General features: G+C 37.2%; 1 protein-coding gene across 1 annotated transcript in view; it reads left to right on the plus strand.

The window, feature by feature from the left end:
• Positions 1–12,411, plus strand: part of LOC129392356 (tetratricopeptide repeat protein 9C-like) — an 18,037-nt gene that overhangs the window by 4,309 nt on the left and 1,317 nt on the right. Inside the window, 1 exon segment of the mRNA XM_055086880.1 lies at positions 5,986–6,185. Coding sequence (XP_054942855.1) covers positions 5,986–6,185 — 200 coding nt within the window.

Here is a 12,411-nt window from a genome sequence, read left to right on the forward strand (position 1 = left end):
CCATTAGCCAGACTCATCAAGAAAAAAAGGGAGAAGACTGAAATCAATAGGCTTAGAATGAAAAAGGAGAAGTAACAATTGACACTGCAGAAATACAAAGAATCATGAGAGATTACTACAAGCAACTATATGCCAATAAAATGGACAACCTAGAAGAAATGGAAAACTTCTTAGAAAAGCACAACCTTCTGAGACTGAACTAGGAAGTAATAGAAAATATAAACAGCCCAATCACAAGCACTGAAATTGAGACTGTGATTAAAAATCTTCCAACAAACAAAAGCCCAGGACCAGACGGCTTCACAGGCGAATTCTATCAAACATTTAGAGAAGAGCTAACACCTATCCTTCTCAAACTCTTCCAAAATATATCAGAGGGAGGAAGACTTCTAAATTCATTCTACGAGGCCACCATCACGCTGAAACCAAAACCAGACAAAGATGTCACAAAGAAAGAAAACTACAGGCCAATATCACTGATAAACATAGATGCAAAAATCCTCAACAAAATACTAACAAACAGAATCCAAAAGCACATTAAAAGGATCATACACCATGATCAAGTGGGGTTTATCCCCGGAATTCCAGGATTCTTCAATATACACAAATCAATCAATGTGATACACCATATTAACAAATAGAAGGAGAAAAACCATATGATCATCTCAATAGATGCAGAAAAAGCTTTTGACAAAATTCAACACCCATTTATGATAATAACCCTCCAGAAAGTAGGCATAGAGGGAACTTACTTCAACATAAAAAAGGCCATATATGACAAACCCACAGCCAACATCGTTCTCAAAGGTGAAAAACTGAAACCATGTCTGGTAAGAATAGGAACAAGACAAGGTTGTAACTCTCACCAGTATTATTCAACATAGTTTTGGAAATTTTAGTTACAGCAATCAGAGAAAAAAAGAAATAAAAGGAATCCAAATCGGAAAATAAGAAGTAAAGCTTTCACTTTACTTCTGTTAGTAAGAAGTTTCTGTTCTGCAAACAATAAAAGCTGTTTGCAGATGGCATGATACTATACATGGAGAATCCTAAAGATGCTACTGGAAAAGTACTAGAGCTAAGCAATGGATTTGGTAAAGTAGCAGGATACGAAATTGATGCTCAGAAATCTCTTGCATTCCTATACACTAATGATGAAATATCTGAAAGAGAAATTAAGGAAACACTCCAGTTTACCATTGCAAGAAAAAGAATAAAATACCTAGGAATAAACCTACCTAAAGAGACAAAAGACGTATATGAAGAAAAGTGTAAGACACTCATGAAAGAAATTAAAGATGATACAAACCGATGGAGAGATATACCATGTTCTTGGACTAGAAGAATCAACATTGTGAAAATGACTATACTACCCAAAGCAATCTACAGATTCAATGCAATCCCTATCAAACTACCAATGGCATTTTTCAAAGAACTAGAACAAAAAAATTTCATAATTTGTATAGAAAAACAAAAGACCCCGAATAGCCAAAGCAATCTTGAGAACGAAAAATGGAGCTGGAAGAATCAGGCTCCCTGACTTCAGACTATACTACAAAGCTACAGTAATCAAGACAGTATGGTACTGACACAAAAACAGAATAGATCAATGGAACAGGATAGAAAGCCCAGAGATAAACCCATGCACCTATGGTCACCTTATCTTTGATCAAGGAGGCAAGAATATACAATGGAGAAAAGAGAGCCTCTTCAATAAGAGGTGCTGGGAAAATTGGACAGCTACATGTAAAGGAATGAAATTAGAACACTCCCTAACACCATACACAAAAATAAACTCAAAATGGATTAAAGACCTAAATGTAAGGCCAGACACTATAAAACTCTTAGAGGAAAACATAGGCAGAACACTCTACGACATAAATCACAGCAAGATCCTTTTTGACCCACCTCCTAGAGAAATGGAAATAAAAACAAAAATAAACAAATGGGACCTAATGAAACTTCAAAGCCTTTACACAGCAAAGGAAACCATAAACATGATGAAGAGACAGCCCTCAGAATGGGAGAAAATATTTGCAAATGAAGCAACCAATAAAGGATTAATCTCCAAAATTGCAAGCAGCTCCTACAGCTCAATATCAAAAAAACAAACAACCCAGTCCAAAAATGGGCCAAAGACCTAAATAGACATTTCTCCAAAGAAGAGATACAGATGGCCAACAAACACGTTAAAGGATGATCAACATCACTAATCATTAGAGAAATGCAAATCAAAACTTCAATGAGGTATCACCTCACACCAGTCAGAATGGCCATCATCAAAAAATCTACAAACAATACATGCTGGAGGGGGTGTGGAGAAAAGGGAACCCTCTTGCACTGTTGGTGGGAATGTAAATTGATACAGCCACTATGGAGAAGAGTATGGAGGTTCCTTAAAAAAGTAAAAATATAACTACCATACAACCCAGCATTCCCAGTACTGGTTATATACCCTGAGAAAACCATAGTTCAAAAAGAGACATGTACCACAATGTTCATTACAGCACTGTTTACAATAGCCGGGACATGGAAGCAACCTAAGTGTCCATCGACAGATGAATGGATAAAGAAGATGTGGTACATATATACAATGGAATATTACTCAGCCATAAAAAGAAACGAAATTGAGTTATTTGTAGTGAGGTGGATGGACTTAGAGACTGTCATACAGAGTGAAGTAAGTCAGAAAGGGAATAACAATTACCGTATGCTAACACATATATATGGAATCTAAAAAAAAAAAAAAAAAGGTTGTGAAGATCCTAGAGGCAGGACAGGAATAAAGATGCAGATGTAGAGAATGGATTTGAGGACACGGGTATGGGGAAGGGTAAGCTGGGACTTAGTGAGAGAGCGCCATGGACTTATATATACTACCAAATGTAAAATAGATAGCTAGTCGGAAGCAGCCCCGTAACACAGGGAGATCAACTCAGTGCTTTGTGAACACCTAGAGGGGTGGGATAAGGAGGGCGGGAGGGAGATGCAAGAGAGAGGAGATATGGGGATATATGTATATATATAGCTGATTCACTTTGTTAGAAAACAGAAAGTAACACAGCATTGTAAAGCAATTATACTCCAATAAAGATGTTAAAGAAAAATACATTCAAATACAAAAATTACGCTCTACCTTGGAAAACTGTATCTTTACAATGATTTAAAGAATATCTATTCAGCTCATGGTCATTTTGCCTTTACTTGCATTCATATCTTAATGCAGACAGACACAAACATAAATAAAATGAAATTTAAAAAAATTTAAACTCATAACAGTGAGTATATTTTGGTTAAAAAAATAATAAAGGGGCTAGATATCCTGAAAAAATTTCCCACTAAAAGCATGTAGAGTGCTGAATGAAATATTTCACATATCTTTTAAATTTATGGCTCATTTAATTTTGCAAAGAAATCAGAGTGGGAAACTGATGCCAAATCTTCAGCCGCTCAGGGCATTTGATGACCTCTGTGCCCTGAAGCTTGGGTATGAAGCAGGGTGGATGGGCAGCTAGCAAGACATGGAGAAGGAACTGAGACCCCAGATTAAAGCTGGGACCCCTGATGGCCTGCACCCTTAGTGAAAGTTTGCTGTATTATCCTTTATACATTTTTGTATGCCTGGAATATTTCTATATATTTATTTTTAAATTTAAAAGAAATTAAATGCATGGGGAACTACATTTTTTTCTTGAGGGTTACATAAATTAATTTTCATTTACCTAGCTAAATATTAGAGTGAATTTTTATTTTAACAATTTTTAATTTAACAGTTTTGACCAATAATAGTATAAAAAGCACTAGATAATTGGTTCTAAATGATGGAAAGTGTGACATGGATAAGCCCAAATACTGGCTATCTAAAACTAACTTCTTCCGAGGTTTTGATTTATGTTTGACTTATTCATCCAACGTAAGTGGGATACAGGCTACTCTGAGTCATTGAATACATGCACTGCATAGTTTGAAGCCACTCCCTACTCATTCGAACATCTCCATTTTTAACTGCTCTTTCTGATGCTGATCTTCAAGAAGTCTCCTTCAGCTATTTACCATCAGTGAGATAAACCCCATACTAGTGCAGATGCCCCTTTCCCCCAGCTGGGAGCCCAAAGGCTTGTGCATGACTAGATTTTGGCTATATGTGCTCTCCCTTGATCTGGCTTTGGTGAAAAAGCCACCTAGCAAGACTGGATGCATCTTTTCATATCCAGTGTTTCCTTGGAGCATAATCTGAAATAAGTAAGAATGGGCACCAAAATGTTAGCATTCCTGAGAATGGATGTACCTTTGTTTTCTCAATAAGAACAGCAGCTTTCATTATGTGCCAGGAAAAAGTCTAAACACTTTCACTTTATCTTGTTTAATCCTCAAAACATTCCAGAAGAAAAATATAATCATTTCCATTTTATAGATAAGGAAATTGGGGCTCAGAGATGTTAAGTATCTTGCCAACATGTTAAGATGTTGACAGAGTTAAGTGGTGAAGCCAGGATTTGGACCAAGGCAATTCACCTCCCCAAATACAGAGTTCTAGGCCTTTTATCTTTTCATTTATGAAGGAAGATGGCTTTGCCAAGCAGATATATGGGTAGATTGGCTTCTTTCATCTTGGCTAACCTCGGGGAGTAAGTACTAGGGAAATACTTAGCTTATATGAAAAGAATCTTTTTGTTCTGGTTTTGAACTAGTTCTCTGGCAGGCTTGTTAAGATTTGTCTTAACACGTACATTTCCCTTGCCAAAGCACACGTGGTATGTTTGGACATATGGTCTCATTTTTATGATCTTTTAACCTTTACATATTTTAAATGCTTCATGATGGGGTTAATTATTTGTGGTGACCAAGATTGGCAGCAGGTCTGATGGGGCCATGTTTAGCATCCCTAAGGAATGAGAGGATTGATACCCTGTAGAACATACTTTCAAAGATAAATATATAAATGTAAAGGAGAAATTCTTGACACATTCATTAATAAGCAAAGTCTAGCAATATCTCATGGCAAATTGGTAAATTTATTCTGAGACCTATCATTATAAATGGTTTTGAGATTAACCTTACTGTACTTCTAACCATTTTTAAAATGGATAAATATTGGGTAATCTGAATTACTTAGAAAATGATCATTTAAGTATTGTTTGTCTTTATATGTACTGAACAAAAAGTTGGGCTGGAGTAGTCAAAAACCTGAATATAGTAAGATTGGTTAAAAGATTCCAACCTTATTAAGCTTTAAAAATATGTCTTAGGTAACTTAATGGTGTGATATCTAAATGTCACAGAATTATAAATAACTTTAAAGCAGTTTTAACTGTAAAATGTGATAGTAGACAAAGTTCTTATCCTTCTAGGGACCCTTTGACAAGGCAGTTAAAATGAAATAAAGCAAGTTAGTGAAACACCAAGTGAAGTCAAAAACAGATGCATGGTATTCAAAGACCTTATACAATATAAAGTTTATATGGTATATGCATAATATATGTTTACCATTGCTTCAACTGCTTGGCTTTAACAAACCATGTCAGTGGACATGAGCCTGCCTTTAGAAATAGTGAAGAGGCTAGATTCAGAGGTACAGTTTACTGAGGTTTGGATCCACTGAATACGGTGTGGGCCTAAATCCTGGATACCTGGATGGCTTGTTCCCCTACTCTATAAGCACGGGGCAATTTTTTTCCCAGGGAACATTTGGCAATGTTTGCAAATATTTTTGTTTGTCACAACTGGGGAAGGGGGTGCTATTGGCACCTATTGGGTAGAGACCAGGGATCCTGTTAAACATTTGACAGTGCACAGGTGAGCACCCTCCCCCTGCCCATAAAGAATTATTCAACCCCAAATACAGTAGTGTTGAAGTTGAGAAACTTCCTATAAATCAAGATGATCTAAGTTGGTTTTTATAGATACAGGCAGCTTTCAGATTGGATCTCAGAAAAGTCTCTCATGCTGTACAGCTAATTAAAAAAGTCAATCTGCCCCCCAAAGGCTTTCACTCCACCCCACGTGGTCAGCAACCCTCGCCAGCACTGCTGTTCCTCCAAAGTGGCTCCTGCTGTGGTGGACCAGCCCCGTATTCCCACAACAGTTGTGGCCAAACCTCTCAGCCAGCCCGGCCAGGGACCAGCCTCACCCACCAGTGTACCTGCAGCACCAAAACAGGAGGACATGTGCAGCCCACACACAGGGTATCCTGGAGCATATAGCTCTGGTGACCAGGTGGAGATTGAGCCACTGGGCACCACAGGACACCTTCTACGTACAGCCACTCTTTCAAAGCTGGGAAATGTAGCTGATATACATAATACATAGAAACAAACACAGAGAGTTAGGCAAAATGAGGAGACAAAGGAATGCCTTCCAAACAAAAGAACAACCCCCCAGCCCCCAAAAAAGAACAAAATGAAATGGAGATAAGCAATTAAAGCAAATAAAGAGTTCAAAGTAACAGTCATAAATATGCTCACCAAACTTGGGAGAAGAATGGATGAACACAGTGAGAACTTCAACTAAGAGACAGAAATTATAAAAAAGAACCAATGAAAACTGAAGAATATAATAACTGAAGTAACACTAATGGGAATCAACAGCAGATTAGAGGATGCAGAAGAATTCATCAACAATCTAGAAGACAGGGTAGTGGAAATCACCTGATCAGAACAACAAAAAGATAAAAGAATAATAAAGAATGAGGATAGTTTAAGGGCTCTCTGAGACAACATCAAACATACTAACATTTGCATTTTAGGAGTTCCAGAAAAAGAAGAGAGAGAGAAAAGGTCAGAAAAACCTATTTGAAGAAATAATGCCTGAAAACTTCCCTAACCTGGTGAAGAAAACAAACATCCAAGTCCAGGAACACAGAGAGTCCCAAAGAAGATGAACCCAAAGTAACCCACACCAAGGGAACATTATAATTAAAATGCAAAATGTTAAAGATAAAGAAAGAATCTTAAAAGCATCAAGAGGAAAACAACTAGTTACGTACAAGGGACACCCCCCCCCCCGACATAAGACTATCAGATGATCTTTCAGCAAAAACTTTACAAGCCAGAAGGGACTGACACTATATACTCAAAGTGCTGAAAGAAAACAAAAACAAAAACAAAAAACTTACAACCAGTAATACTTTACCTGGTAAGGTTCTCATTAAGAACTGAGGGAGGGCTTCCCTGGTGGCGCAGTGGTTGAGAGTCCGCCTGCTGATGCAGGGGACGCAGGTTCGTGCCCCGGTCCGGGAAGATCCCACATGCCGCGGAGCGGCTAGGCCCATAAGCCATGGCCACTGAGCCTGCACGTCCGGAGCCTGTGCTCCGCAACGGGAGAGGCCATAACAGTGAGAGGCCCATGTACCACAAAAAAAAAAAAAAAGAATTGAGGGAGAGATAAAGAGTTTCCTAGACAAGCAAAAGCTAAAGGAGTTCATCACCAGTAAGCTGGCCTTACAAGAAATGTTAAAGGGACTTCTTTAAAAGGAAAAGAAAAGGTCATAACTAGAAATAAGAAAATTATGAAGGAAAAAAATCTCACTGGTAAAGGCAAACATACACTAAAAGTAGTGGATCAACCACCTATAAAGCTAGTATGAGGGTTAAAAGACAAAAGTAGTAAAAATCATCTATAGCTACAATAATTAGTTAAGCAATACACAAAATAAAAAGATGTAAAATATGATGCCAAAAACATAAAACGTGTGGTAGGAGGGAGTAAAAATGTAGTGGTTTTAGAATGTGCGTGAACTTAAGCAACCATCAACTTAAAATAGACTGCTATATACAAAGGTTGTTATAAATGAACCTCATGGTTACCACAAACCAAAAACCTATAACAAATATACAAAAATTAAGAGAAAGGAACACAAACATAGCACTAAAGAAAGTCATCAAATCACAAGGAAAAAGAACAAGAAAAGAAATGAACAGAGAACTGCAAAAATAACCAGAAAAAATTATCAAAATAGCAATAAGTACATATCTATCAATAATTAGTTTAAATGTAAAGGGACTAAATGCTTCAATCGAAACACATAGGGTGGCTGAATGAATTTTTAAAAAGACCTATATATATGCTGCCTACAAGAGACTCACTTCAGATCTAAAGACACACAAACGGAAAATGAAGTGTTGGAAAAAGATATTCTATGGAAATGAAAAGAAAAGCTAGGATAGCAATACTCATAGCAGACAAAATAGACTTTAAAACAAAGACTATAACAAGAGACAAAGAAGGGCATTACATAAAGGGATAAATCAAAGAAGAAGATATAACACTTGTAAATATCTATGCAACCAATATAGGAGCATGTAAATAAATAAAGCAAATAGTATTAAATATAAAGGGAGATGTTGACGATAATACAATAATAGTAGGGGACTTTAATACCCCCTTACATCAATGGATAGATCCTCCAGACAGAAAATCAATTAGGAAACATTGGCCTTAAATGACATATTAGACAAATGGACTTAATAGATAAATAGAACATTGCACTGAAAAACAACAGAAAGCAAATTATTTTCAAGTGCAAATGGTACATTCTCCAGCTTAGATCACATGTTAGGCCACAAAACAAGTCTCAATAAATTTAAGAAGGTTGAAATCATATCAAGCATCTTTTCCTACCACAGTGGTATGAAACTAGAAATTACAAGGAAAAAACACAAACACATGGAGGCTAAACCACATCCTATTAAACAACCAATGGATTGTGATGAAAAAAAAATACCTTGAGGCAAAGGAAAATGAAAACACAATGTTCCAAAACCTATAGGACACAGCAAAAGCAGTTCTAAGAGGGCAGTTTACAGTGATACAGGCATACCTCAGAAAATAAGAAAAAATCTCAAATAAACAATCTAACCTCACAGCTAAAAGAACTGGAAAAAGAAGAACAAAGCCCAAAGTCTATATACCAGTAACAAACTATCAGAAAGAGAAATTAAGAAAACAATCCCATTTACAATTGCATCAAAAAGAACGAATACCTGGGAATAAATCTAACCAAGAATATGAAAGACCTATACACTGAAAACTATAAGACACTGATGAAAGAAATTGAAGACAACATAAATAAATAGAAATATATACCATGCTCATGCACTGGAAGAATTAATATTGTTAAAATGTCCATACTACTCAAAGCAATCTACAGATTCAATGCAATTCCTGTCAAAATATAGATGGCATCTTTCACAGAACTAGAACAAATAATCCTAAAATTTGCATGGAACCACAAAAGACCCTAAATAGCCAAAGCAATCTTAAGAAAGAAGAACAAAGCTAGAGGGATCATGCTTCCCGATTTTGAACTATATAACAAAGCTGTAGGAATCAAAACTGTATGGTACTGGCACAACCACAGACACACAGATCAATGGAACAGAATAGAGAGTACAGAATTAAACTCATGCTAATATGTTCAAATAATTTATGACAAAGGAGTCAAGAATATATAATGGGGAAAAGACAGTCTCTTTAATAAATTGTGCTGGAAAAATTAGACAGTTATATGCAAAAGAATGATAGTGGATCACTTTCTTACACCATATACAAAAATAAACTCAAAATAGATTAAAGGCTTAAATGTAACACCTGAAACCATAAAACTCCTAGAAGAAAACATACGTAGTATGCTCTCTGACATCAGTTTTAATAATATTTTTTTTGGATCTGTCTCCTCAGGTAAGGGCAACAAAAGCAAAAATAAACAAATGGGACTACATCAAACTAAAAAGCTTTGTACAGTTGTGGAAACCATCAACAAAATGAAAAGTCAATCTGCTGAATGGGAGAAGATATTTACAAATGATACACCCAATAACCAATATATACAAAGAACTCACACAACTCAATATGGAAAAACAATCAGATTAAAAATGGGCAGAGGACCTGAACAGCCATTTTTGCAAGGAGGACATACAAATGGACAGCAGGCACATGAAAAAATAGTCAACATCCCTAATCATTAGGGAAATGCAAATCAAAACCACAATGAGATACCATCTTATACCGGTCAAAATGACTATTATCAAAATGACTACAAAAAATGTTGGGGGCTTCCCTGGTGGTGCAGTGGTTGAGAGTCCGCCTGCCGATGCAGGGGACATGGGTTCGTGCCCCGGTCCGGGAAGATCCCACATGCCGCGGAGCGGCTAGGCCCGTGAGCCATGGCTGCTCTGCCTGCGCGGCCGGCTAGGCCCGTGAGCCATGGCTGCTGAGCCTGCGCGTCCGGAGCCTGTGCTCCACAACGGGAGAGGCCACAACAGTGAGAGGCCCGCGTAACACACACACACACACACACACACACACACACAAAAGTGTTGGCAAGGATGTAAAGAGAAGAGAAGCTTGTGCACTGTTGGTGGGGATGTTAATTGGTGCAGCCACTGTGGGAAACAGTATGGAAGTTCCTCAAAAAATTAAAAATAAAAGTACCATATGATACAGCAATTCCAGTTCTGGGTATTTATCAGAAAACAAAAACCCTAATTTGAAAAGATATATGCACCCTTGTGTTCGTTGAGGCATTATTTACAATAGCCAAGATATGGAAGCAATATCCATCAACAGATGAATAGATAAAGATGTGGTATGTGGTATATATATGTATATATATATATATATATATATACACACACACACACACACACACACACAATAGAATAGTAATCAGCCATAAAAAGAATCAAATCTTGCCATTTGTGACATTGATGGACCTAGAGGTTTTGCTAAGGTATTATTATACTTAGTGAAATAAGTCAGACAGAGAAAAACAAATACTGTATGTTTTCACTTATATGTGGAATCTAAAAAACAAAAGAAACAAACAAAACAAAGCAAAGAAAGATTCTAGATACAGAGAACAAACTGGTGGTCACCAGAGGGGAGTAAGTGGGGTGTTGGGCAAATCCATGAGGAGATTAAGAAGTACAAACTTCCAGTTATAAAATAAATAAGTTAACAGAGATGTAATGTACAGCATAGGGAATATAGTCAAAAACATCATATTAACTTTGTATGGTGACAGATAGTTACTAGACTTATCATGGTGATCAATTCACAATGTATATAAATCACTCTGTTGTACACCTGAAACTGATACATTGTTCGTCAACTATATTTCAACTTTAAAAGTCAAACTGGGACTTCCCCGGTGGCACAGTGGTTAAGAATCCACCTGCCAACGCAGGGGACATGGGTTTGAGCCCTGGTCCGGGAAGATCTCACATGCTGCGGAGCAACTAAGCCCGTGCGCCACAACTACTGAGCCTGTGCTCTAGAGCCTGCGAGCCAAAACTACTGAGCCCACGTGCCAAAACTACTGAAGCCCGCACGCGTAGAGCCGGTGCTCCGCAACAAGAGAAACCACCTCAATGAGAAGCCCACGCACCGCAATGAAGAGTAGCCCCTGCTCGCCACAACTAGAGAAAGCCCGCGTGCAGCAATGAAGACCCAATGCAACCAAAAATAAATAAATAAATAAAATTGATTCTAAATAAATAAAAAGTCAAACTGAATAAAGTGCCTGGGGCAGAATTTAGTCTCCAGATTGATTAATGACTATCCTGAAATATAAGCTTTAAATCTTGCTAAGTTTATGATTAACCATTCCAGACACTCTTAAACATTTAATCTGTAGAGAAAAAACCTTAACTCTTTGTTCTTGGGCAGGAACCTTTATCCAAGGTGTTCCACAGAGTGTTGGCTTTGGGGTAAGCTGCCCAGGTTCAAATCTAAGCTTTTCATTTACTAGCGAAAGACATTGAACAAGCTGCTCCATATTTCTCTGCCACAGTTTCCTCATCTGTAATATAGGGATAATAGTACTTAACCCACAGGGTTGTTGGGGGAATGAATAAATAAATGTCATATCTCCTCTAATGCTTCATATGGTGTGACAATAACAGAAGGAAGACTAAAAATAGAGTCAGAATTATAAGGGTCTAATCTAAACTCTGTTCCCAACTAGCTGTGTGTCCTTGAACAACTGAGCATGATTATACAATTGGAGGGACTGAATTAAATAATCTCTGAAGCACCCTCTAGAATTAACATTCTACAGTTAGGAGTATGTTTTCTACAAACCCTTGCTTTAGGTGGGGCCTCAAAATAGAGTGGGAAGAAAGCATAATAGAAAAAAAAGAGAAATATAAGGTGAAACAAAAACAAAGAAGGAAAAGGTTATTAGGAAAGGAGTACAATGAGAAATAGAAGGTAAATGTATGCAGGTTCAATCAGACAACGGGTTGATATTTTCTATTTTTAAAAAACATTGGTTATATATACAATGGAATATTACTCAGCCATAAAAAGAAACGAAATTGAGTTATTTGTAGTGAGGTGGATGGACCTAGAGTCTGTCATACAGAGTGAAGTCAGAAAGAGAAAAACAAATACCGTATGGTAACACATATA

This window comes from Physeter macrocephalus, chromosome 8 (assembly GCF_002837175.3).
Source record: "Physeter macrocephalus isolate SW-GA chromosome 8, ASM283717v5, whole genome shotgun sequence".
Lineage (NCBI taxonomy): Eukaryota > Metazoa > Chordata > Mammalia > Artiodactyla > Physeteridae > Physeter > Physeter macrocephalus.